Source organism: Coenobita brevimanus, chromosome 18 (genome assembly GCF_032717465.1).
Source record: "Coenobita brevimanus isolate Jiangsu-jjx chromosome 18, ASM3271746v2, whole genome shotgun sequence".
Taxonomy (NCBI): Eukaryota; Metazoa; Arthropoda; class Malacostraca; order Decapoda; family Coenobitidae; genus Coenobita; species Coenobita brevimanus.
In genome coordinates, this window is record NC_136971.1 from 37,578,185 (window position 1) to 37,602,339 (window position 24,155).

The 24,155-nt window shown below is 42.7% G+C and overlaps 1 protein-coding gene across 1 annotated transcript in view; it reads right to left on the minus strand.

Annotated features, from left to right (window-relative positions):
• The window catches only part of LOC145391473 (uncharacterized), a 57,788-nt gene extending 41,448 nt beyond the window's left edge, over positions 1 to 16,340 (minus strand). Inside the window, exons 1-11 of the mRNA XM_080266085.1 lie at positions 16,206 to 16,340; positions 13,204 to 13,329; positions 12,548 to 12,768; positions 12,318 to 12,440; positions 11,105 to 11,251; positions 9,236 to 9,368; positions 7,201 to 7,501; positions 6,861 to 7,078; positions 6,037 to 6,214; positions 5,676 to 5,775; positions 1,219 to 1,348 (exon numbers count right to left, since the gene is read on the minus strand). Coding sequence (XP_080122211.1) covers positions 1,219 to 1,348; positions 5,676 to 5,775; positions 6,037 to 6,214; positions 6,861 to 7,078; positions 7,201 to 7,501; positions 9,236 to 9,368; positions 11,105 to 11,251; positions 12,318 to 12,440; positions 12,548 to 12,768; positions 13,204 to 13,329; positions 16,206 to 16,340 — 1,812 coding nt within the window. The remainder of the gene's footprint in view (positions 1 to 1,218; positions 1,349 to 5,675; positions 5,776 to 6,036; positions 6,215 to 6,860; positions 7,079 to 7,200; positions 7,502 to 9,235; positions 9,369 to 11,104; positions 11,252 to 12,317; positions 12,441 to 12,547; positions 12,769 to 13,203; positions 13,330 to 16,205) is intronic.
• Between the last annotated feature and the right edge of the window lie 7,815 nt (positions 16,341 to 24,155).

Sequence of the window (24,155 nt, forward strand, 5' to 3'; positions counted from 1 at the left end):
GTTCCTTGAAAGCAGTGATAAGAAACAGGGAAGTGAGCATGGAAGTGAAAAGTTACTACATGACAGTATTGTGATACCAACTCTAACGTACGGAAGTGAAGCTTGGACATTGTTGGAAGGACACAAGTCAAGAGTGAGAGCAGTGGAAATGAGTTATTTAAGAGGAGCCTGTGGAGTCACGTGGAGAGACAGGCTGACGAATGAGGATATAAAGGAGCGTTGTGGTGTGGATGTGGATGTGATAGGAAACGTTATGAGGAACACACTGAGGTGGTTTGGCCATGTGGAGAGGATGGAGGGTGAAAGACTGACGAAGAGAGTGTATGTGAGTGAGGTGGAGGGGGGAAGAGGGAGGGGGAGGCCGAGGATGAGATGGAGGGATGGGGTGGAGAGGTATATGAGAGAGAGGGGTGTGAGTTGGGAGCAGGGCAGTGAAATGGCGGGGGACAGGGCGACTTGGAGGCGATTTGTTTGTGGCCACCCCAAACGGGATTGAGGCGTCTGGCAATAGATATATATATATATATATATATATATATATATATATATATATATATATATATATATATATATATATATATATATATATATATATATTTGAATTTGGCTCTCTATTGTATTTTGTTTTTCTCTTGGAGGGAACTGTTACTGCGGGCTCATGGCCTTTGGTTCCTTCTTCCTCGCATAAAAAATATATATATATATATATATATATATATATATATATATATATATATATATATATGATAGATAGATTTTAAGGTTTCTTCACTTGCTGTTGTATTACTCATTGTTGTACTGAAAAATATCTCATTACTAACTGCTTCAGCAGCGGCCTTATAAAGCTGATATATTTCCTCATCTTTGCAGTTACTGATGCGTATCCCTGAACTAATCACATAATCTGTTCCTAGAATATTGGAAAAAGGGTAAGAATGACGATGATGATGATGATGATGACATCGGAAAGATAACAAGCTACTGGTTGACACAGTGCCACTAGATGGGTCTCATAAAACAAGTAGTCCTCAGTTCAAGTCAGTGATTTTTTTTTTTTTTTTCATTTTCTGTAGAACTGGTGCTACAGACTGGGGAACTGGCAGACTCAGCTTCAAAGATAGGTGCACCAGTGGAATTTATACATAAAAGTGTGTTAGACTCTTCATTTAGCTATTTCCAATAACTCATAATAATATTAGCTGGATACAATTTGCTTACCCAGATGTTGTTGAGACTGAGTGGGGTTCTGGTGGCCACTTTGGTGGCGGGGTTGAAGCAGGAGGTGTAGTTGGGTGTGGACATTTTGTGCCAGTGATCGTACAGACCTCCTTCAACAACTCGTACAATTCTGGTGGTTAAGAAAACAATACTGGCCAGCCATGTTGTCTCTTTGCATCACAATTACTTGTGCAGACATAAAAAACAAAAGTAATCTGTATCAAAATCTCCATTCAGAGAAGTCTTAATTTACGCTGAATAAGTATTTTGTACAAAAAAATTATCAGCAAAAATAATCGTACTGAAGAGCTGAAATTTTAACGTAACTCTGACTAATTACTGTAACCAAAAAATTCTGCTTTCCCCAATTACTTTGTTCATTGTTTTCTTTAGGTTAATAGTTGATGTTAACATTCCAGGCCTTGTTACATATTGTATCTCCGTTTTTCCACTGCTGATGCATTGATTATTTTCGTGGATTTCTCACTCATTATTCTTTCTTGTCGCCTGTACTATCCATTCTCTAAGAGTACTAAATTTAAACCAGAAATATTAATGCTGCCGTCTCCTGGATCAGTCTTTCTTTGTATTTGACGAAGTCGATTGTGATCAGTCGCTGAAATATAATTTATGTTCACTTATATTTTTTTACTTTAAAGTATGGATATAGTTTACTGGATCTGCTTCTTTGCTTACGACATCATTTTCTTTGCCTGTAGAATATATGTGTTTCTTCATTCCAGAGCCTTACCTTTCAACAAATGTTGTTAAACTGGTGTGTTGAGCATTCCGTATTCCTATCAAAAGATGTACGGTAATTTTGCATATTATAAAAACTACTATTAAGTCTCTCATCACAGACGGTTTCATTTACATCTTCATATAGCTACTGTATGTAATGTTTCTTTTACCTTAAGCCAATTTTGTATCATGATTTTGGGTTCCCTATATATTAATTTCCCTTCTCTTTTTACTGTATATTTCTGATACTTTTCCACATATAAAATAATCAGTAATAGCACGTAAGTGTTTGTTAACCGTAACTCCTAAACTTCTTTCCTACATCGTGTTTGTTTCCACTTCGTCAGTGTCTCACCTGTTTATTTGGTCTCACTTAAGACCAGACCTACCCTGTCTAACAAGCGTCAGGTGGGCATAAAGCACAACCGCGTTTATGTCGCTAACCACGATAAAGAGTACGCTATGTTCTAAGGATTATTTTGCAAAGGACTCCTCTTCTCTGGGGCAGCTCTAACTATCCATCATGGATAACTGCTTCATTCCTGCTGGTAATTATAGCAATAACACTGTAAGGATTAAAGACAGTGGTTTTGAAGGCAGGCTGAACTATTTAAACAGTAAATGCTGAATTTAGGCCTATTGGTTTGGATAACAACCAGTAAAGTGCACTTTGTGAGTGCGTGAGGAGCGAGCGAGCATTTGTACATTCGCCCATCATCTTATTTTCATCTTCACGTAAACTTTCAACATTTCTGGTGAGGCAGTTGAATAATAACGTAAGAATAATTGACCTGAAACAATTACTTTCTCACGTTTTCTCTCTGAATGTGCATATAGTGAGGCGCGATAGCCTTTATCACATGCGCAATGTTCAGTTCTCTTCTCCTGACTTGCCATTTCAATGCAATGCGTTGGTAAACACTTGGCTAATGATCGAATGATAAAACCCAGAAATGAGGCGCTTACCCTTGCTGATTTCATCCCCTTAACCCACTCCATCCCGACCACTTTTCCACCACTGACTTCCCCCAATCCCGATCATTTTTGGAAATTTTTTTTTTGGCTCAAACCTCCGCTTTTGGTGAGAAACATCGAAAATTCATAGAGAATTCGCTCACCTGAGGTTTAAAATACTCGATACAGGTAGGAGTACCTCCTGACCTTACTGGGTTTTCTAACAGGCTGGCACCAAAGAAAACGAGTTCTATGGGAGGATAACTATTTCACACCACTCATAAACAGTATTTATTTATTTACTTGGTACGAATTTATATGTAGTATGAGAGTATACTGGTTTTCAAGCAGTAATATAGGCATTATAAGCATTGTTTCACTCACTAACTCATCACCATACCTGACCTTTTTTGCAACATTACCTGATCATCATTTCTGACTGTTTCTTCCTCTAATGCTATGTAAAGTTTGTCCTCCACATTGTCATTGATTGGGGAATCACTCTGGCCTTGAATATCATACCGTGGCATGACATGGCTTTACTGGCCAAGTCACTGATAACAGGTGAATTGCTGAGACAATGGCGTGCTTGTAGAGGAAGGTGTCACGTGTATACGTACCAAAAATCACTGGCGAAAATTGAAAATTGTGCAAATTAGGGACATTGCAATTGATTCATGTATATGTACGTCAACGGGATTGGCAGTGACAAAACGTGTGGACGTTAAAGAACGTCGATGGGACGCCGCGGGATAAAGTAGAGAAAACGTTCATGTAAAATTATGAGGATAATGTCCGATATTTAATTGCAAGAAAATATAGTGTTGCAGCAGAAAATCGTTTTTAATTCGATTTCCTAGTAGAGCATGTCAACTGAAGCCCACAGTACATTTCCTTAGAAAGCTGGGATTCCAAGGGGTTTCATTGGCCTCATGAGTAAATATATAGCTAAAAACAAAATTTACTGAATGTATCTGCTACCTGCTGAAAGAATCTCTTCTCTGTCTCACATAGTAGAAAAGTTATTAGCCTATGAAAACCATCGCACTTGGGCCGTGTCATGTCAGGCCAAACCGAGACGTGTCGGGCTGCTCATTCCTCAGCTGAACATAAACATCGCTTGCTCATTGCGCTCTCTTGCTCGGAATTATGACCAGATGCTAATAATAATCTACTTGCTGTGTATGTACCTGTAATATATATTTACTGAGCATTTTGACATACCAGCTTTACACATGGCAAGCCAGTTGTTTCATGGAAAAAATCCGATGCATTATATTCTTATTAAGATACTGCTAGTACAGTAGATCTTAAGCTTGTTCGAATGTACTTGGGATTGTTTGCAACTGATCGCCTTCACTGACTTCTAAGCACTGCAAGGGATTACTTACTTTTTGTTATACTTTTTATATATATTAGTTTGGAGAAATTTGCTGTGTGGTACTTTTAATTACCTGATAAATTAACTGGACATAGTAACTGATGGCAATGTAAATACACTTTGTGACATGCCCGGTAAATAAGGTGCACAACACTGATCACGTACTCTCAGCATCACTAGGTCTCTCTCTCTCTCTCTCTCTCTCTCTCTCTCTCTCTCTCTCTCTTGCTGAGTTGTAACAAGAAACTAGTACCAGAATCTAATGTAAAGATGTGCTGTGGAAAGGAAGTAGCGTTGGAGTATTGTTTTTTTTTTTTTCAGCCACTGGGCTGCGTGAAATAAGCTAGGATGCAAAGTTAGGCAAGGTTAAGGTAAAAGGGCCATCGTAAGGAGATCATCTGAGCAGCTTCACCTACTGACATGCACCTGTTGATTAACCCGCCCCATCCCGACGTTTTCTGGGCAGTGGTACGACCCAGTCCCGAAATATTTGGACCTTTTTTTTTTTGGCTCAAACATCCGCTTTTGGTGAGAAATATCGAAAATTCATAGAGAAATCACTCACCTGAGGTTTAAAAATACTTGATCCAGGTACGAGTACCTCCTTACCTGACTGGGTTTTCTAACAGGCTGGCACCAAAGAAAACGAGTTCTATGGGAGGGTAACTATTTCACACCACTCATAAACAGTATTTATTTATTTACTTGGTACGAATTTATATGTAGTACAAGAGTATATTGGTTTTCAAACAGTAATATAGGCATTATAAGCACTGTTTCACTCACTAACTCATCACCATTCATGACCTTTTTTTGCTACATTACTTGATCATCATTTCTGACTCTTTCTTCATCTAATGCTATGTAAACTTTGTCCTCCACATTGTCATCGATTGGGGAATCACTCTGGCCCTGAATGTCTTTATTGGCCAGGTCACTGGTAACAGGTGAATTGCCAAGACAATGGCATGCAGGGGGGGGGAGAGGTTATGCGGTGTAAGGCATTGTCTCTGCTTGGCATGTTGTAGAGGAATAGAGGAAGGTGTCCCGTGTATACATGCCAAACATCACTCGTGAAATCACTCACGAAAATTGAAAATTGTGCAAATTAGGGACCTTGCAATGTTGCCGCGTTAATTTACGTCTCCAGGATATGAATGCACATCATGTGAGGACGTGAATTCACGTCTCCGGGATGGGGTGGGTTAACAAACAAACACAAGGGTAACCATGGCCTGCCCTAAACACTTGAAGATTGGCTTAGGAATCAACAGACCTCCTTTTTGTTGCTTTTCCTTTCCCCCTCCCCTTTTTAGAAGAGTTCACAATAAATGAAAATGGATAAAAAGACTTCAGATTAAGATACAAAATAGTGGCTCACCTACTGCTTATGGCAAGGACGAGAGGGCTGCCCTTGGGACCAACCATTGCGAACATATAGGGCAGGAGCTGATCACGAGCCAAGTAGAAGTCACACTTCCCTGAACATTGATAAAACCTTGATGTAAATTTTCTTTATCTGACGGAATAAATGTGGTCGTGTCCCAAACATCACTCAGGAGCAAACATTGTCATCCATATTCCAGTCGGCTTAGGAGACTTTTTTTCATTAAAAGTATTACTTCACACCAGTTTTTTTAATAATTTATAGGCAAATTAAATATGAGCACAGTACAAGTAAAATGACTTCAGATACCATCTTAACAAAGTGGATAATTTAAATGCAACGAGTGTATGTTAACCTTTTAATGAAAAGTCCTGTGCCATCATCCTCTTGGTGATATCTAGGCTGATGATAACATGGTCGCCGCGCCTCACCAGAGAGTCCATTGCAGTGACAAGCTGTGGTGTTGTTATTGTCTGTAGTCTGCCTAGGTGCTGCAGAGCCCCGACCTCAGCCAATACACCGCTTTCAGCAGCCTAACAGAAACATCGAGTTTTTGTACTTGTGATAAGCTGGCAATAGTTTATTTTGAAAGCATAAAGCTTTAACAGTTTCTAGTCCCTTACTATTAGAAGTCGATCTCTCTTCACCAGTGTTACAATCCACCCCAATCCCAGCTCTCTGGTGCCATCGAATAAAAAAGCACATTTTAACATTTCAGTAGTTTTCCTTAGATCCTGACATAAAGTGGCAGTTCAAATGCCTGACTGTTAAAACTCAAGCTTGGTGGTGCAAGATCACACACTCCAATATCAGCCAACTTTAAAAAATGAATTAAAGTTCAGTTGAATTCAATTTTTACTCCCGAATATCGTGAAAAGTGAGCCATTAAACCACCATTATATCCACAAGACTGAATAATTAGTACAGGCAACCTCTTCAGATATATGATATATATTTTTTCCACTCTTTCAACCCTCACAATATATCATTCACTTTAGGCAAGACATATAATGCAAAGGGGTTTTGGTTATGAACTTTCTATAGAGCCTTCACTGACCCCTACGCTTCAGATGGTATCCACTAAGATAAATTAAATTATAAGAAGGACACAAGGTTATTACGACAACAAAATATTACAGAACTGATAAGCTTTATGAATGAGAACAGCTACACGAGTACCATGAATGCCTGAGCCTGCAATGACCCTCTCTGAAGAAGGAGGGTGACGGGGTTATCGATAATGTCCTGGAGTGACTGTATGGGCATGGGGATGTATCTGACGGCCAAGAGGGACATGAGGTTGCCGGCGTAGCTACGAGTCAGCACTACAGTTGTCAGCATCCACAACCCCAACACCATACGCTCACACCACCACCATTCCCTCACCACTTTTACATCTGGAGCAATGACATTATCTTACAAGATTTTACAAGCAATTTTATACTAAATACTTTAAAAACATAACTAATTCACGAAAAACACTTTGCGTATTTATATTACTAGGATGGAGAAGGCGTACCTTGTTGAAGCAAGACACGAACACAAGAGGCTATGTTGTCTGTCAGACTGCTAAGGCCTGGTGTCATGAGCGGCAGGCATGAAGCTATGGCCATCATGACAGTGAGCACCACCAATAATGATATCAGTACAGTTCCCCAAACAGAGGGTGTCAAAGGCAGCAAGAACCCCCAAGAGTTAACCTCAGGGCTGCCACGGGCAGAAAGAATTAATGCGTACATGAATGTCACAGGATATGTGAAGTCAACCACCTCAGCCCTTGAAGCAGTGATACCAAAGAAGCCAACGCTCATATCAACTTCCTGAAATGAGCAATACGAGATAAGTTGTTACCGTTCACATAATAGGACGTAATTCGTGCATCACTATACACCTCAGATTTACTTAAGGCAATCCCACAGATAGTGTGCCCTAGCCCAATTAAAATACCACGCACAAACATATATGTCCGAAATTATTAACACAGCTCGTTATATCCAAAGATGATCATTAATTTATCATCTGAATAATTCTATGATAGCAATACTGATTCGGAAATGTCACAAACATTAGATTTACTTCACTATCACAAATGCAGGTTTACAATGGGAGGTGACATATTCTGCCAGTACACAACAGTCATCACCATTGATGTAAAACTGTCTAGTACAAAGTGTACACTTATACTTTGGGGTCTTGTGTACAACTGAGTTCTTCTACCATAAACTTGGATATTCACTCGCCTGTCTCTGAACTTGGCCTATCATGCCGGTCCAGGAGCCGTTCTTAAGCCTCAGCCCCCAAGTTCTGTCAGGTGGTTCAACAAAGCTGAATCTGGAAAGATGGAATAAATACTCTTGTTACTCTCTCTCTCTCTCTCATATATATATATATATATATATATATATATATATATATATATATATATATATATATCCATCATCCAATCCTACGTTGCTTCATGAGGAGCGTAGGAGCCCGGGGCTAGGCAGTTGGTCCTTTTGTATATATCTATATATATCTATATATCTATATATATATATATATATATATATATATATATATATATCCAATCCTACGTTGCCTCATGAGGAGCGTAGGAGCCCGGGGCTAGGCAGTTGGTCCTTTTGTATATATATATATATATATATATATATATATATATATATATATATATATATATATATATATATATTCCATTAGCGCCTAGTGTCCTCAACTTGGGACAGAACTGGGCATTTTCAAAATTTAATAAAGTAGGGAACCCCGGGGAAGGGACCTATGAGCATTACGACTATGAGCCGACAGGCGGAGGGCGATACGCCTAGCACCCTTCCAGCAAAATCCCTTGCACAGGGGCTCTAGGAGCCAATGGGATATATCATCATCATCATCATGAACTGTTTGAGTATCCACCGCAGGACCGGCCTATCCCGACCGAAGTAGGGACGATACAGCCATTGTATCTCTCCCAAGTGGCTTAGGCTGTATGGTAGAGATTGTATGTAGGGTGAGAAGTGCTTGTAAGTGTGAGTGTAGTGTTGTAGTGGCTTTGGATGTGTGTGTAGTCTTTCAACCAAGTGTAATCGGCCCGCGCAAGCCGACTGGGTGCAAGCATACATTTCAGTATGCGACACTGGTTCAACCACAGCACCTCTGGTGTCCGCCAATGCAGTACATGGCCGGGAGTACGCTTCCAAAGATTAGTACCCTGGCGGGGCGCGAACCCTCGCTCTCCAGTGTACGAAAACACACTTTACCACAGAGGCTCCAATGGGATATATATATATATATATATATATATATATATATATATATATATATATATATATATATATACCTACTTTTACTAACAGCAATAGACTCTTCGGTAAGATGCAAGTTTCATAATCCTTAGCTAATTAAAGTCATGACTCATAATACACAATATAATAAAATGTTTTACTTTCATTCAGGTCAGAAATATACAACAAAAAATGAAACACCGTAATAACTACATTTCCTTTAGTGTTTTATGTGGATATTACAGCTTACGAAAACTTCATATCCTGAGCTACGGTCTCCAGTACAGTAACCATGGGATTCTGCACAATGACACGCTCTCCTCCCGGTGCGTTGGGGTCGTCCACCATTCTCACATAGTCTGGGGGATTTACGTGTGCCACAAGAAGCCGAGGACTGTCCTGAAACCTGGACAGAATCACACCATTATATTTGCAGAAAAAAATAATACAGAAACGTGACGAAAATAAAACGTGATCCAACCAAGATGAGAAAGTAAACAAATCATCATTATCATCATCATCGCGAACTATTTTTCCCCATAAAAGTATGTGAAAGAAGGGCGACAGGGTAAGAAAAGCTATTAGAAGAAGTAATCAACAGCATGTATTATTAAATGATTCATATTCATTCACCCTTCCAATTCTTACCCGAAGTCATAGGCTATTCTCCACTATTTTGAATTTTTTTTTAAATTTCTTCTCATTATTTTCTTTCTGTTCTCATGTTCATCACTTCATTTATTCTTCTACTGTCATTTTTATTTCCACATTCCAGCAGAAGATCCATGTCTTTTCAGATCACATGTTTGTATCACCGTAGTTATTTTTACTACCGTAGTCGTTTTTACGAGTCCCCACCTAAAATCCTCTGCATGCAAGGCACAAACGAACATGCTCACTATGTTTGCTCTCAGGTGACCGCCAGAAATTCTTTTATTTTGACTCAGTTATCGTGTGCTTCTCCTTCCCAGTTTTATTCTAGATTCATTCTTTCACTCTGAGTGGCCTATTGTGAACCCATTCCTATCACAACCCTTCACCCTCAACTCTCATATTTCAGCCATAGGAATTAATAATCCGCATCATCCTATTTGAAATAAGTAGAATTTTGCAGTAGTGTTTTACCTGTTAAGGGTGATAAGTATGAATGTATTAGCTTTAGGGGTATAAGTTTGTTGAGTGTTGTAGGTAATGTGTATGGTAGAGTGTTAATTAAGAGAGTTAGAGAGGGTACAGAGGGAGTGATTGGTGATAAGCAGTGTGGCTTTCGGAGAGGGAAGGGATGCATGGATCAGGTGTTTGCTGTGAGCCAGTTGTGTGAAAAGTATTTAGCAAAAGGTAAGGATATGTTTTGGGAGTTCATGGATTTAGAGAAAGTGTATGATAGAACTGATAGGGAGGCTTTGTGGACTGTTTTAGATGGTATGGGCTTGATGGTAGGTTACTGAAAGGGGTGAAAAGTTTTTATGTAAATAGTAGAGCATATGTAAGAGTGGGAAATACTGTGAGTGACTGATTTCCCGTGAGAGTGGGGCTGCGGCAGGGATGTGTGATGTCGCCTTGGTTGTTTAATTTTTATATGGATGGTGTTGTAAGGGAGGTCAATACAAGAGTGTTAGGTGGAGGACTGAGTCTGGTGAATGTTGATGATAGAGAGTGGAATCTGAAGCAGGTGCTGTGTGTGTGTGTTGATATTCGCCCACACTTGGTGGGGCATGGGCAAACAAAGAGCCCGTCAGGGAAGTGGCAGAAGATGGCTCTCCGACAAAAGCATAGCTGGGCCGATGACGACCGGCAGAGGAGGAAGCAAAGGTAGGGAAGGGCCATGAGATGGAGGGCAGGCAAGCACAACGGTTGTCGTGGAGGGCAGTGCGGGACGTGCAGAGGTGGACAGAGGCACGGTGCCAGGTGGAGGGCGCTGATGAAATACTACGGTGGAAACCGCCCCGACACTGCCTTTAACCCCCTTGTCCCTGGTCAAAAGGGCAATGCAACACTCGCTCAGCTCAGCAGCAGGTGGAAGCCGAGGAGGGAGGCCCAATCACGTCGTAAGGAGGGCAGGCCCCAGTCCAGGTAGTGGCAGAGGGAGGGTCTTCGGCCGGTCAGTGGGCAGAGGAGCCTCGACCTCCTGGTCAGCAGGACCTAGGCCGTCTACCACCAGGTGGAAGGACAGGCCAACCCTCCTCGGTGCTGCTAAGACCTGATCCCGCCGAGGACTGGGTGGAGGTGTTGCCTCGGCGAGAGGTGGACTGCAGCAGGTACTGTTTGCGGATGATCCTGCACTGGTAGCTGATTCAGAGGAGAGTGAGATAGTCGGTAGAGGAGTTTGGAAGGGTGTGTGAAAGGAGGAAATTGAAAGTAAGTGAGAATAAGAGTTAGGTAATGAAGTGTACGAGGTTGGTAGATGGTAGGAGGATGAATATAGTTTTGAATGGTGAGTTGCTTGAGGAGGTAGAGTGTTTTAATTATTTAAGGTCACATGTTGCTGTGGATGGAAAAATAGATGCAGAACTGAAGTATAGAATGAATGAAGTAGGAAAAGTGTTGGGAGGAATGAAAAAAGTGTTTAGATGTCGTTTGCTTAGAATGGATGTAAAGAGAAGACTGTATGAGGGTGTTGTGGTACCGACTGCATTATATGGGGCTGAAACATGGAATATGGGTGTAGCAGAGAGGGAAAGTTTGAATGTAATGGAGATGAGGTGTCTGAGGAGTATGTGTGGAGTGACGTGTATGGATCGAGTAAGAAATGATGAAGTGCGAAGAACTGGAGTTGTTCAGGAAATGGCTGATTGAGTTGAGCGGAGGGTGTTGCGATGGTTTGGGCACATGGAGAGAATGGATAATGAGCGATTGGTGAAAAATATAACTAGATCTGATGTGAGAGGTGTAAGGCTGAGAGGAAGACCACGAATGGGATGGATGAACAGAGTGAAGAGAGCGTTGGATGCGACAGGGATGTCTGCTGAGCAAGGAAGAGTGGCTGTGCGTGACAGAAATGAATGGAGAGAAACTGTGAATGAATAAATGATGACGCTGCCCTGAGGGGCTATTCTCCCGTATTTTGTCTGATCAGCTGATCAGGTCAAGTGTGGGTAAGGGGATAGGTCCATTATGATGTGGCAGAGGTAAACCAGCTCTGCTGTCGAGTCCTGCTGCGGATGTGACTAACTGCACTGTGCAGTTGACCCTCGTGCAGTGTGGTGCGGTGAGGATCTGTCCCTTCTCCCCTTTGGGGCTAAGATATGAATGAATGTGTTTGAGTGGATGAGTAAATTGGGAGTTTGTCGTCCTTTCTCGGCTACCTCCCTTTCCTCGGGGGAAGCAGCCTAGGTATGTAGATTGATAATTTTACCTGTGAAATTTGCTGGGAAACAAAGCAGAGATCACTGTCAGGCCCCTCTGTGAATTCCAACTTGCAGCCCGATGTAGCTGTGTCTGGTAGTGTGTGTATGGTGATGCAACATACACATTCCATCTGAAAGCAAAACACCTATTAATGCATAAAAGAACCTAATGGTAGTTTCTTTTGGCGGTTATAAAAGCAGATATTTTCTTGTAATAAAATAGATTATCGTTACAGACTTGAGTGGCTGTGTGCAGGCCAGATGGAGTAACACGGAGTTGGAGGTGACGAGGGTGTTGTGGAGATGGTGGAGGTGGTGGAGTGTGAGGCGGGTGAGGACAAGGAGCCTCGTCGACCACACTAGGAGGCGACCCTCGAGGGACCTCTGGGTGAAGGAGGCGAGGAAGGCTGGGTCGTCACTCACCACAACCACCATCACAGACCACGACATCCGCTGCAGCTGTTAATGTCATCAGAGTTTTTCATAATTTTTCTTCTCAAGTAGCAGACCTTCTATCAGTATTGTACTTTTTCTTCCTGTCAGCAAAGTCTTTCATTAGGTGAATACTGTGAAAATGCAAAAATTAATTTGCAACTATAATATGACAGTGACTTACCTACAGTACACAAGTACTAATGTAACAGTGACCTACCCGCCTCAGCTGTAATGTAATTCTGACCTACCCACCTCAGCAGTAATGTAACAGTGACCTACCCACCTCAGCAGTAATACAACACTGAGCTACCCACCTCAGCAGTAATGTAACACTGACCTACCAGCCTCAACAGTACAGTGACCTACCCTCATCAGCAGTAATGTAACAGTGACCTACCTGCCTCAGCAGTAATATAACACTGACCTTCCCGCCTCAGCAGTAATGTAACAAAGACCTACCTGGCGAGCCTGACTGACTATCTGGGAGAGCTGTACGTGCTGTGTCACATTATCCTCCTGGCTGTCCAACATCACACTGAAAACTGCAATACCCAGCGGTGCTCTGAGTTCACCCACATTATGGATCTGTAAATATCAACATGCTATATCAGATTCCTATTATTCAAAATACACTCGCCATTTTCAGTAAGTTTAATACATAGTAAAAGCACTTGGTCCAACTTCGGTATACCAATAATTTTACCTTTTGTATTTATCCACGGGGATGGCAAACAAAAATATCTATAGAGCTACAGTCATGTACATCTGTGCGGTGCTGTTGTACATTTCTATCTGTTTCCTGGGTCTGCATCCTGTGTGGGGTGACCATATTCAAAACATTGGGTGTTTTTGTATTTCAGTTACCCTTTCTCCCATATTTAGCCTGTATACATTATGCAACTCCCTGTTCTTTTCTTTCAAAGCCTGCTTTCACAACTTACAACCCGACTCAGTCCAGCAATAATCTGTTTCCTAAAGCTGCCATCTCTACCGGTGACGTCAATGTAATTTAAAAAGTTATCTTTTTTATCGCATACAGCATCGGAATGCGGCGGAATAATTTACTCGTCGTCTACAATACTGTACGTGCACACTTTCTGGAATTGCTAAAAAAAAAAAAAAAAAAAAAGGACCGTTAGTCCCACAAAACTGACGGATTTGTATAAATTTCACATCTCCGACCTGCTCTTGGGTCCACCATATTTGTTCTCGTCTTTACCAAGAATACCCGCATGACCAGCTGGCAACGGGACGCAGCAGTGGATGCACGTGTTTTTACTTGATTTAATGGAAACTGGATATCAGAACAAAAGGGGGGAAAAGAATAATGTCTGGAGATTCTTTGGGTTCCTCAAATTGTGTAATTCTGCAGACAGGGCGAAAGTTGCTTCCCAACTATATGACGAACTTTATTCCTCCAGTTCCACTACAAAAATGAATAAATATGTGAGTACATTTGGCTGGTATGCACTGGGGAGAGGTCAAAAAGATTTGTGTTTATTTTTAAATTATCATATTTAGACAAGCAGAAATAGAAGGACTGGTAGAAGTAGACTATGAAATAAAGAACAAAAACTTTTTGCATGATTCTGCAGGGTGTAACTGTGACAGGTAGGATCTGAATCTCAAGGTAAATAGAAAAACAGTTCAACGTACCTGCACAACTCAATCACACGTCCACAACATCCACTTTTAACACTAATAGGCTACAAGGTGAATTGCAAGAAGAGTGTGTGTAGTCTTGTACAAGCAAAACAATCACACCAAGCAACTTTGGAGTTACTATCTCCTAGAATATAAAATAGACTAATAACCTTCATATATATTAGGACTTAGAGACTCAAGGTGTCCAACCCTTTTTAAAGTTATGAAATATACTAAGTATTCAATAAAATCTAAATATCGACAAAATTTATGTCGCATTCTAAACTGTCATAATCTGGATATCAGTGACAGCCCTACGATCTTTCACACTTCATAAAGACGTACAAATGAAATTAATGTTCGTTGTTATATGGCAAGCAACAGCTGACCACGTGAGAACAAGAGGAACTGCAGAACGTTTTACAAGTTGTGAGTGCCAAGAGTCGTGCTGGACATGTGATGATGTGATACAAGTCTTATGCATGGAGGTAAAAATAAGGGTGGAGGCGGCAATTAGACACGCTGAGTGAAGGCCGCGCAAGTTAGTGGCCGCCATACTGGTAGAATGTAGGAAGGTCCCGTGACAGTTGCGGGGCCATCGCATGACCCTTTGGTGGGACCTATCTTGCAGCAGGTAAGGTGAATTTTAGGAATGTTTCTTGTGGGGAGGTTAGTTAAGCTTTGCCATATACAGTAAACAGCAAAGCATCTTGTTTCCGTCAGTACAGTATTATTATTATTCGCACTTTTTCTTTTTTTTTCTTCAATCTTGATATTAAACGTGAAGGTACCCTAGGGTAACCCAAATCCTTGTGCAAACAATAAATGATGACCAATTTTGAAGGTGATGGCCTATACTATTTTTTTTTTCTAAATATTGCATACATGAAATTTAAATATCTCAAAAACTAATTGAGATACAGCTATTTGGCTGTAAATCCTGTAATAAAAACATTGGCTGAATAATTCTGGCTTAATATTTTACCATTTAACCTAGTGGAAAGTACCGAATTCTAATCTACGCAGTTTTTTCTTTGCAACATATTTAGAAAAAACACAAAACCTTTAAGGCTGTAACTTTCCAGATTCCTAGCTGTGGCCCTTCTTATGATCTGAATGGAATATGTTATGCAGCGTATTCTGCATCCAACTCCTTGGGTTCAGATATGGGCACGGGCCTTGGGTTCTATTATTCTGGACCGGGCTAGAGTATGCAGACAAGGGATAGGGCTCAAACACAGACTAATCAGTAAAACACGTATATTACCATACAAACAGAGTACAACAGAATTTACACACTAGTGCATGGACAATTCTATATGGGACACAAGTACAATATATGACACAGCACTATATACATATATAACAAACACAGTATGGCACACGACACTACCTCTCTATATATCACAAACAATATAGCACCTAATACGTCAAATAACACAAACAAGGTATCTATTGCACAGGGGAACAACACGATCCACAATCCAGATACAGTATGTTACACAACACTTAGATATACTATAAACAAGATATATCACATGCGTCTTATACACAGATGTATATATGCCAAGGGGAAGGATATTCCACAGGACTAAAACACTGTAAATCACCACTCGTATGACACAGGGGTCGCAGTACAACAGGTAGGGGCCACAGATATTACACTGGGAATATGGGTATTACTTACAGGGTGGAGAGTTAAGCAGGCGTGTGGGGCAGTACACAAGGGATCACAAACAGGGAATACTACACAGGGGTCTAGTATGAATTAGGACACACAGGGGCATGACACTCTGGAGAGGGGAGAAGGGGTTCACACCGGGTCTGTAGCACTGGGAATCGTAGGGGAGTATTTCACAGTGTGGGCTGGGTTGCCACCAGGCACTAAGGGCGCGCCTAAAGCTACGGCACAGGTAGACACAGGTGATGACCTGGTGTGGGATGAGGGCCATCAGGGGTGCGTTCCTGGTACAAGTCTCGTATGGCGTGATCAGGAGTCCGGGTCGAGCTGGAAGGTGGTGTGGTGGGCGGCCCTTTCCTGGTGGGGGCCCTGGGAATGTGATGGCCCTCTTGACTGGGGCCCAACAGGGCTAAGAGATGTGCAGCACGGCGCCTGCCCTTGGCCGTAGTGGGAGTCCTGGGGGCGGGTCCGGGCTGGTCTAGGCCCAGGGTCGGCTGCAGGGCACCCCTCATCATCTGGAGGCTGTGGTCTCACCAGGAGGAAGGGGCCATCAGGGGTTGGCTGCAGCCACTCACCCTGGGAAAGTCCTTCAGCTGCTGGGAGCATCAGGGGCTGGGCTGCAGGGACAGGACGCCTAGGCTCGTGGTGGGTCTGTCCCAGGTACTCTCCGACGGGGGCCCTGCTGGGCAGCAGTCTCCACCCTTCATAGAGGAGGGGAAGCAGGAGGGACGTCTCACTCAGCCTCTGAAGGAGTGGGCTATGCAAGAGAGGTTGCCCTCGTAAAGAGCCTCCGAGATAGTGGAGGAGGGACGACTGATGGTCTGTCCCTCAGCCTGGCAGGCCTGTGTGGTCCGGGGGACACTTCTGCATGGTAGGTCTGGGGGACACTACTCAGGCTCCCTCCTGGGGTAGTGGTCGAGGGAGATCTGGTGGACACTCCCTCAGGCTGACAGATCCAGGGGATTCTGCTGGGGGACCACTCATCCCGGGGACAGTGGGAGGAGCAGGCATGGTGGGCCTTCTGGCTTCTGCGGCAGGTCTGGTAGACTCTGCCACCCTCCTGCTGTCAGGGGAAAAGTGCAGGTGGGGAACGACCGGTGGTCTCTCCCCCTGTGGCAGATCCAGTGGACACTAACACAGGCCTGCTGCCCTCCTGGGGATTGCAGGCGAAGGTTGTCAGAGTGATAGTCCGAGACGCATGCTCCCAAAGGTGGGTGGCAGAAGGAGGAGATCCGGTGGACACTCTTTCTACAGTAGGTCCGGTGGATACTACTGTGCCACTGCTCCCCTGGGGTAGAGTAAGACTATGAGCTCTGGCGACTGCTCTTCCTCTTGTGAAGGCAGATCCAGTGGACACTGCGTCCGGGGACCATGGGACTGTCAAAAGGCAAGTCCCACCCCAATTCTGGCAAGCGCTATCCCTGTCAGAGGGTAATGCAGCAATACTGCATACCTCTCACTGGGTCTGCTTGAGAGGAAGAGGGGTGCATGGTGGCAAGGAACATAAGACCATCTGGCCCGGGCCCTCCATGCTCTCTGCCTACCTCTCCATGGTTCCTCTGTGGGGTGGGTGTTGGGCCACTCCTTCTGTGGCTCCTCCATGGGGTGGCTATTTCAGAATATGGTTACAGTTAACCCACCCCATCCCGACCACTTTTCCACCACTGACTTCCCCCAATCCCGACCATTTTAGGAAAAAAAAATTTTTTGGCTCAAACCTTCGCTTTTGGTGAGAAACATCGAAAATTCATAGAGAAATCGCTCACCTGAGGTTTAAAGTACTCGATACAGGTAGGAGTACTTCCTTACCTTTCTGGGTTTTCTATCAGGCTGGCACCAAAGAAAACAAGTTTTATGGGAGGTTAACTATTTCACACCACTCATAAACGGTATTTATTTATTTACTTGGTACGAATTTATATGTAGTACGAGAGTATATTGGTTTTCAAGCAGTAATATAGGCATTATAAGCATTGTTTCACTCACTAATACCTGACCTTTTTTTGCCACATTACCTGATCAACATTTCTAACTGTTTCTTCCTCTAATGCTATGTAAAGTTTGTCCTCCACGTTGTCATTGATTGGGGAATCACTCTGGCCCTGAATTTCGTACCGTGGCATGACATGACTATACTGGCCAGGTCACTGATAACAGGTGAATTGCTGAGACAATGGCATGCAGGGGGGGGAGGAGGTCATGCTGGGTAAGGTATTGTCCCTGCCTGGCATCTTGTAGAGAAAGGTGTCACGTGTATACGTACCAAAAATCACTTGCGAAAATTAAAAATTGTGCAACTTAGGGACCTTGCAATTTTTTCGCATTTATGTACGTCAACGGGATTGGCAGTGACAAAATGTGTGGACGTTAAAGAACGTCGACGGGATGCCGCGGGTTAAGCATACAGATAGCCAGTTATTGTGACAAGTGTAAAATTTACACACGTGTTCTTCGACACCTTTCTTCAGATATTAATGTTACACAAGAAGTTACCTTATGGTCTGCAGATCTTGTTTATATTAAACACCCCTATCATACTGTATGTACTGAGTTCATTCGACATCACAGTGGTCGCTGAACTAGTTCACGCATGTTGTACCTTTTTGGCCCATGGTGTGGTGGGTCATAATTGCAATTAACTCTGGTGGACTCTTAGGAGCCCGCATCTCTCCATCATCATGGGAGACAAATCTACAACAACAACAAGAAGCTACTGCATCCCGAAGCTTCGTTACTGTGGCTACATAATAAGAATAGGTAGCTAGTTAGAGGTAAGGTTAGTGACAGCATAAGGAGTGGGGAGGAGGTGAGAAGTTTCTGACAATGCCTTGTCACTGTGCTGCTTTGGGCTCTAGTGAAGAGGATAACAAATAATCACGTAAACGAATCACGATTCACAGGTAGGTCATAGTGTGAATAATTACATTACAGTGAGTTAAAGGACACTTATACATGTTAAAGTGTGACTTACAGTGATCTAAGGGGCCCATAATTACAAGTATGTTAAACTGTTTTTACCGTGATCTAAGAGGCCTCTAATTGTGTTATGGCATGACTTACCATGATCTAAGAGGCCTCTGTTTGTGTTGCATTGTTTTTACCATGATCTAAAAGGCCTCTGTTTGTGTTATAATGTGACCATGGAGGTCAAATACATCTCTATGACTGGTGGTCTGATGCTCACTGACTACCCTCTACCATTATGGCAGCCATCAGCCTGAGCTGGCTTCCTTCCCTACTGAGCCATGCGGCCTAATTGCCACCTCTGCCCTTATTATACCTCCATGGTCTGCTTAATGAACATTTGCAAATACATAGGTTATGAGGAAATACTGAGTCACCATATCTTTGAACTAACATGTGAAACACTGCACTGAGAAATTCCCACTGAAGTGATAAAAATAAATAAATAAATAAATAACTGATGGATTATCGGTGAATACTGAAAAAAATGGTAATATTATATGACACGCCAAATATTTTACGTTAATAGACAGACAAAGCACTGTGCATCACATCATCCATTGTACAGTAGCTCTCAAGCTATGCACCTTGTTCTGGAATAAGCTTTGTGAGTGGTATCAATGCTGTGTCCCCTGGTCCAGAATGACGCAGGTTAGAATCAGTGTGGCATGTTCAGTAGTGGCAGGAAGACATTTGGCTTGCTTGTACGTCAACACCAGAGCCTACTGGAAAACTGTGTGAAATGTTTTACCTTTCACTTATCAACAAATGATCTACTTCTTATTACCTGAACCAAATAACATTTGGAGCTGAAGTTTGATGCTGGCAGCAATGTGCTTGGTGCATCGACCTGAACATGTTTCTCAGGTTCCATTCAACTTACAGGTGAGACAAAGCAATATAATGAGATTGGGCTGTTGGCCTTAACCCGTCACGTCCCGAGGTTTTCTGCACCTCCGACATCCCCCTATCCCGAGGTATTTTCGAAAAAAAAAAATTTTGGCCAAAACCTCCGCTTTTGGTGAGAAACATCGAAAATTCATAGAGAAATCGCTCACCTGAGGTATAAAATACTCGATCCAGGTAGGAGTTCCTCCTTACCTTACTGGGTTTTCTAACATGCTGGCACCAAAGAAAACGAGTTCTATGAGAGGGTAACTATTTCACACAACTCATAAACGGTATTTATTTATTTACTTGGTACGAATTTATATGTAGTATGAGAGTATACTGGTTTTCAAGCAGTAATATAGGCATTATAAGCATTGTTTCACTCACTAACTAATCACCATACCTGAACTTTTTTTGCCACATTACCTGATCATCATTTCTGACTGTTTCTTCTTCTAATGCTATGTAAACTTTGTCCTCCACATTGTCATCGATTGGGGAATCACTCTGGCCCTGAATATCTTTACTGGCCAGGTCACTGATAACAGGTGAATTGCCGAGACAATGGCGTGAGGGGGGGAGGGGGGAGGTTATGTGGTGTAAGGCATTGTCCCTGCTTGGCATCTTGTAGAGGAATAGAGGAAGGTGTCCCGTGTATACGTACAAAAAATCACACGCAAAAATTGAAAATTGTGCAAATTAGGGACCTTGCAATTGCACGACGTACCAGTACGTCGCCGGGACTGGCAAATGCAAAATGTTGCAACGTACCCATACGTCGACGGGACGGTGTGGGTTAAATAGTCATTTTCCAAGGGTACCATCTCTTTTCTTCATCATCCTGTTACTTTTATTAACTACTATTTAAAACGTTTTTTTTTTTTTTTTTTGTGCTCAGTGCATCATGCAGTGATGTTTAAAGTACCTTAACCAGGTCTTTAATTAAGATGGCAGTAAATAATAATGATGAAAATTTCACCTGTAATTGCTAAAAATTATGATTTATATTATTGTTTTACGTCTCCGTCCCACACTGCCACAGGCTCCAACAGCAGTAGTTCAGTACAAGAAGAGCGTTGCCCAGTGAGTTCTTCCTATGGTCAGCCTTCAGGTGTACAGTACACAAGATCAGCTGAGGCATTGTATATAAACACTGCCTTCTTAAGTTCACTATATTTTCCAAATAGTTACACTTAATGCTTTCCAACTGCACAGTTCTCACAAACACTGGAGCTATACAAACTTTACTAACTGCAATTACACTTAATACTTGACAACACTTCACTATTTTTCACAAGTACCAATGATATACAAACTTCGGTAACATTTCACTGTTTCCCCAAAACACTTCACTGTTTTCACAAGTACTGACAATATAAACATCACTGACACTGCACTACACACAATCTGAACTGAAACCCGTCTGAATTTGCTCTAATCTCTTCCCCATCCTTATATAAGCTTGCATTGTACTAGAATGATCTACTTCTCCACAGTTCTGGTGTATTCCAGAGAGAGAGCAGCTTCGGTAACTGTCCCATCTTTCGCTGAAGATTGTTTAACCAAACTCGGTCACCATCCTTGAAGCTCACCTCACTTGCCTTGGCATCATACTTGCACTTTATCACTTCTGAAAACTTGAGGGCTCCTCGCACTCAATTATGTACCTCAGCCAGCCTTTCCTCAAGATGCTTTGCATAGCTGGAGGTGTCTGTAGGCAGCTCTTCACCAGGTGGTCTTCCCATTAACAAGTCAAAGGATAAGCATAACTCGTGGCCCCACATCAGTTTTGCAGGGGTGTAAGCGGTAGAATCATGGGATGCAGACCGATATGCCATCAGTAACACAGGTAATTTCTGATCCCATTCTGTCTGTCCCTCTACACAGTACTTGGCCAGATCTTGTCCTAGGGTCCAGTTGAATTTCTCCACTATCCCATATGACTGTGGCCTTAGAGGGGTTGTCCTGGTCTTCTTGATCAACAATAACTTGCAGCAGTCACGGAACACAGCAGACTCGAAGTTTCTACCCTGGTCTGAATGTAGCTCTTGTGGCATCCCAAAATGACAGAAAACCTGGTCAACCAACACCTGAGCAAAAGTTGCAGCCTCTTGCCTGGGGATGGTATAGGCTTCTGGCCACTTTGTGAAGTAGTCCATGGTGACACATATATACCAGTTTCCTCTTTCAGTGAGTGGCAAAGGTCCAACAATGCCCACTGCGACTCTTTCCATCGGTGCACCTACTTGGTACAGCTGAAGAGGGGCACAACCACGTTCCTTGGGTCCCTTCTTGGCACAACACACATCACAGGTCCGATCCCACTCTTCAACATCCTGATGCATGCCAGTCCAGCAAAACCTCTGTTGCATCTGGCTTAGAGTTTTCTTCACTCCCATGTGCCTACAAGTGATCTGGTCGTGGGACTCATTCAAGATCTCGGACATCATCTTCTTCGGAACCGCGAGTTGCAAATACTTGCTAAGGCCATTGGAAGTCTCCCACTGATGCTTCAGTAGTCCATTGTTCAGACAAAGAAGGTCCCACTGACTCCAGCAGCTCTTGGTTGCAGGGCTGAATCTAGAAACCTCCTCCCAAGGTGGTCGCACTGTACTCCGTTGCAGCCACTCTAGCACTGGTTACAAATCTGCATCCTCCATCCACATCTTCTTCAGGTCTTCTGCATCTGATGTTGGCCCTGTCAAAACAGTACATCGGCATTTCTTGTCAAAATTCCCATTCCTGCTACTGGTACATTGCCTGCTGTCTGTTCTTTCGTCTTCTTGCACACTATTCATCAAGGTTCTCCTGCATTTCCTCAGTGGTTGGGCTTTTGGGGGAAAACTGGCTGGTTGTTGCCTTCACAAATTTACCTTCATCCTTCTCATTTGGACACTCATAGATGAAGTGTCCCACCTCGCCACATGTTCAACACCCTTTTGTTGCAATCGTTGGTTTCCTTGCACTGTTCCATTCTTGCTCTTTCTTCACTTTGTAACTATCCACTTTCTTGTGTCCTGGCTTCCTGCAGAACCAGCAACTTCCTCTGATCTTCTCCTGTTCTTTCTTCCACTTGTTGCAATCCACTTTCTGATGTCCTGGCTTTTCACAGTACCAGCACCTTCCTCCAAAATTTTCCACGTCATGTCTTGAGTCCTGCATTATGACCGGCCTGAAAATTGGATTTACTGGACCTGACTGGGATGCAAATTCTAGAGCCCTGGCTAGTGCTTCTTGCATGCTTCTTGGTTGTGCCTGCTTCACTTGCACTTTCAGCTCTGCATTATCAAGAACATCAATGAACTGGTTCCTCACAAGAATAGCCAACAGGGTAGATGCTGCTCCAGGGTACACCTTGTATGCCATACTCTCCAGGTCATGCACAAGCTGCTGTAGGGATTTTCCTCGAGCCCGTACACTGATCCGGAATCTTGCTCTGTAAACCTCAGTCTGGTACATGGTTCCATATCTGCGCTCCAGCACATCTATTAGAGACTGATAACTGTTCCTTTCCATCCACTGTGGCATCCTTAAGGCTAGTAGCAAGTTGCACTGCCCTCTGCCTATCATCCCAACCATTCTGATCTGCAAGTAACTCAGACTGTGCACGGTAAGCTTCCCAAGAATCTATACCATCAAATTCCTGAGGTTTCTTTTTGATTGGACCCTCATTATAGCTATGCACTATACTGGTTTGCGGCCTAAAAACTGCGGTATCATAATGAAGGCCAGGACTTAAAACTTCTGCATTCTGATTATTCAACCCTGTAATGCTACCTTTAGATGCCTGGAATCAGTCAAGATTCACCATACACTGTCCATTCCTTTCATATGCTCCTTGTACACTAACCTGAGGCTCAGTAGTGCAATATTTCTCTACAGCCTCAATTTTCTTACTAATTGTCTTCACATGGTTGACCGCATGCTTCAACTGGTTATCTACATGTTGTCTGCACTCCGCCACTATTCCCTCAATAATCATTAGTCGGTTGTCTACATGCTGTTTACACTTCATCACATAATTGCTTACCTCATACTTCTGCTGCTCTAGCTTGGTATATATTCCTCCTTAAATTGTTGCTGTTCTTCCTTCATTTCCCCCATGGAAGCAGGTAGCTGTCCTTGCGTTCTCACCTGTAATTCCATTCGTTGCTTCTGTAACGTCTCCTGAAACAGTTCATATCGTTCTTTCTGTTCTTCATTCTGTGCCTGCAATTGTTCTTTCACTTCG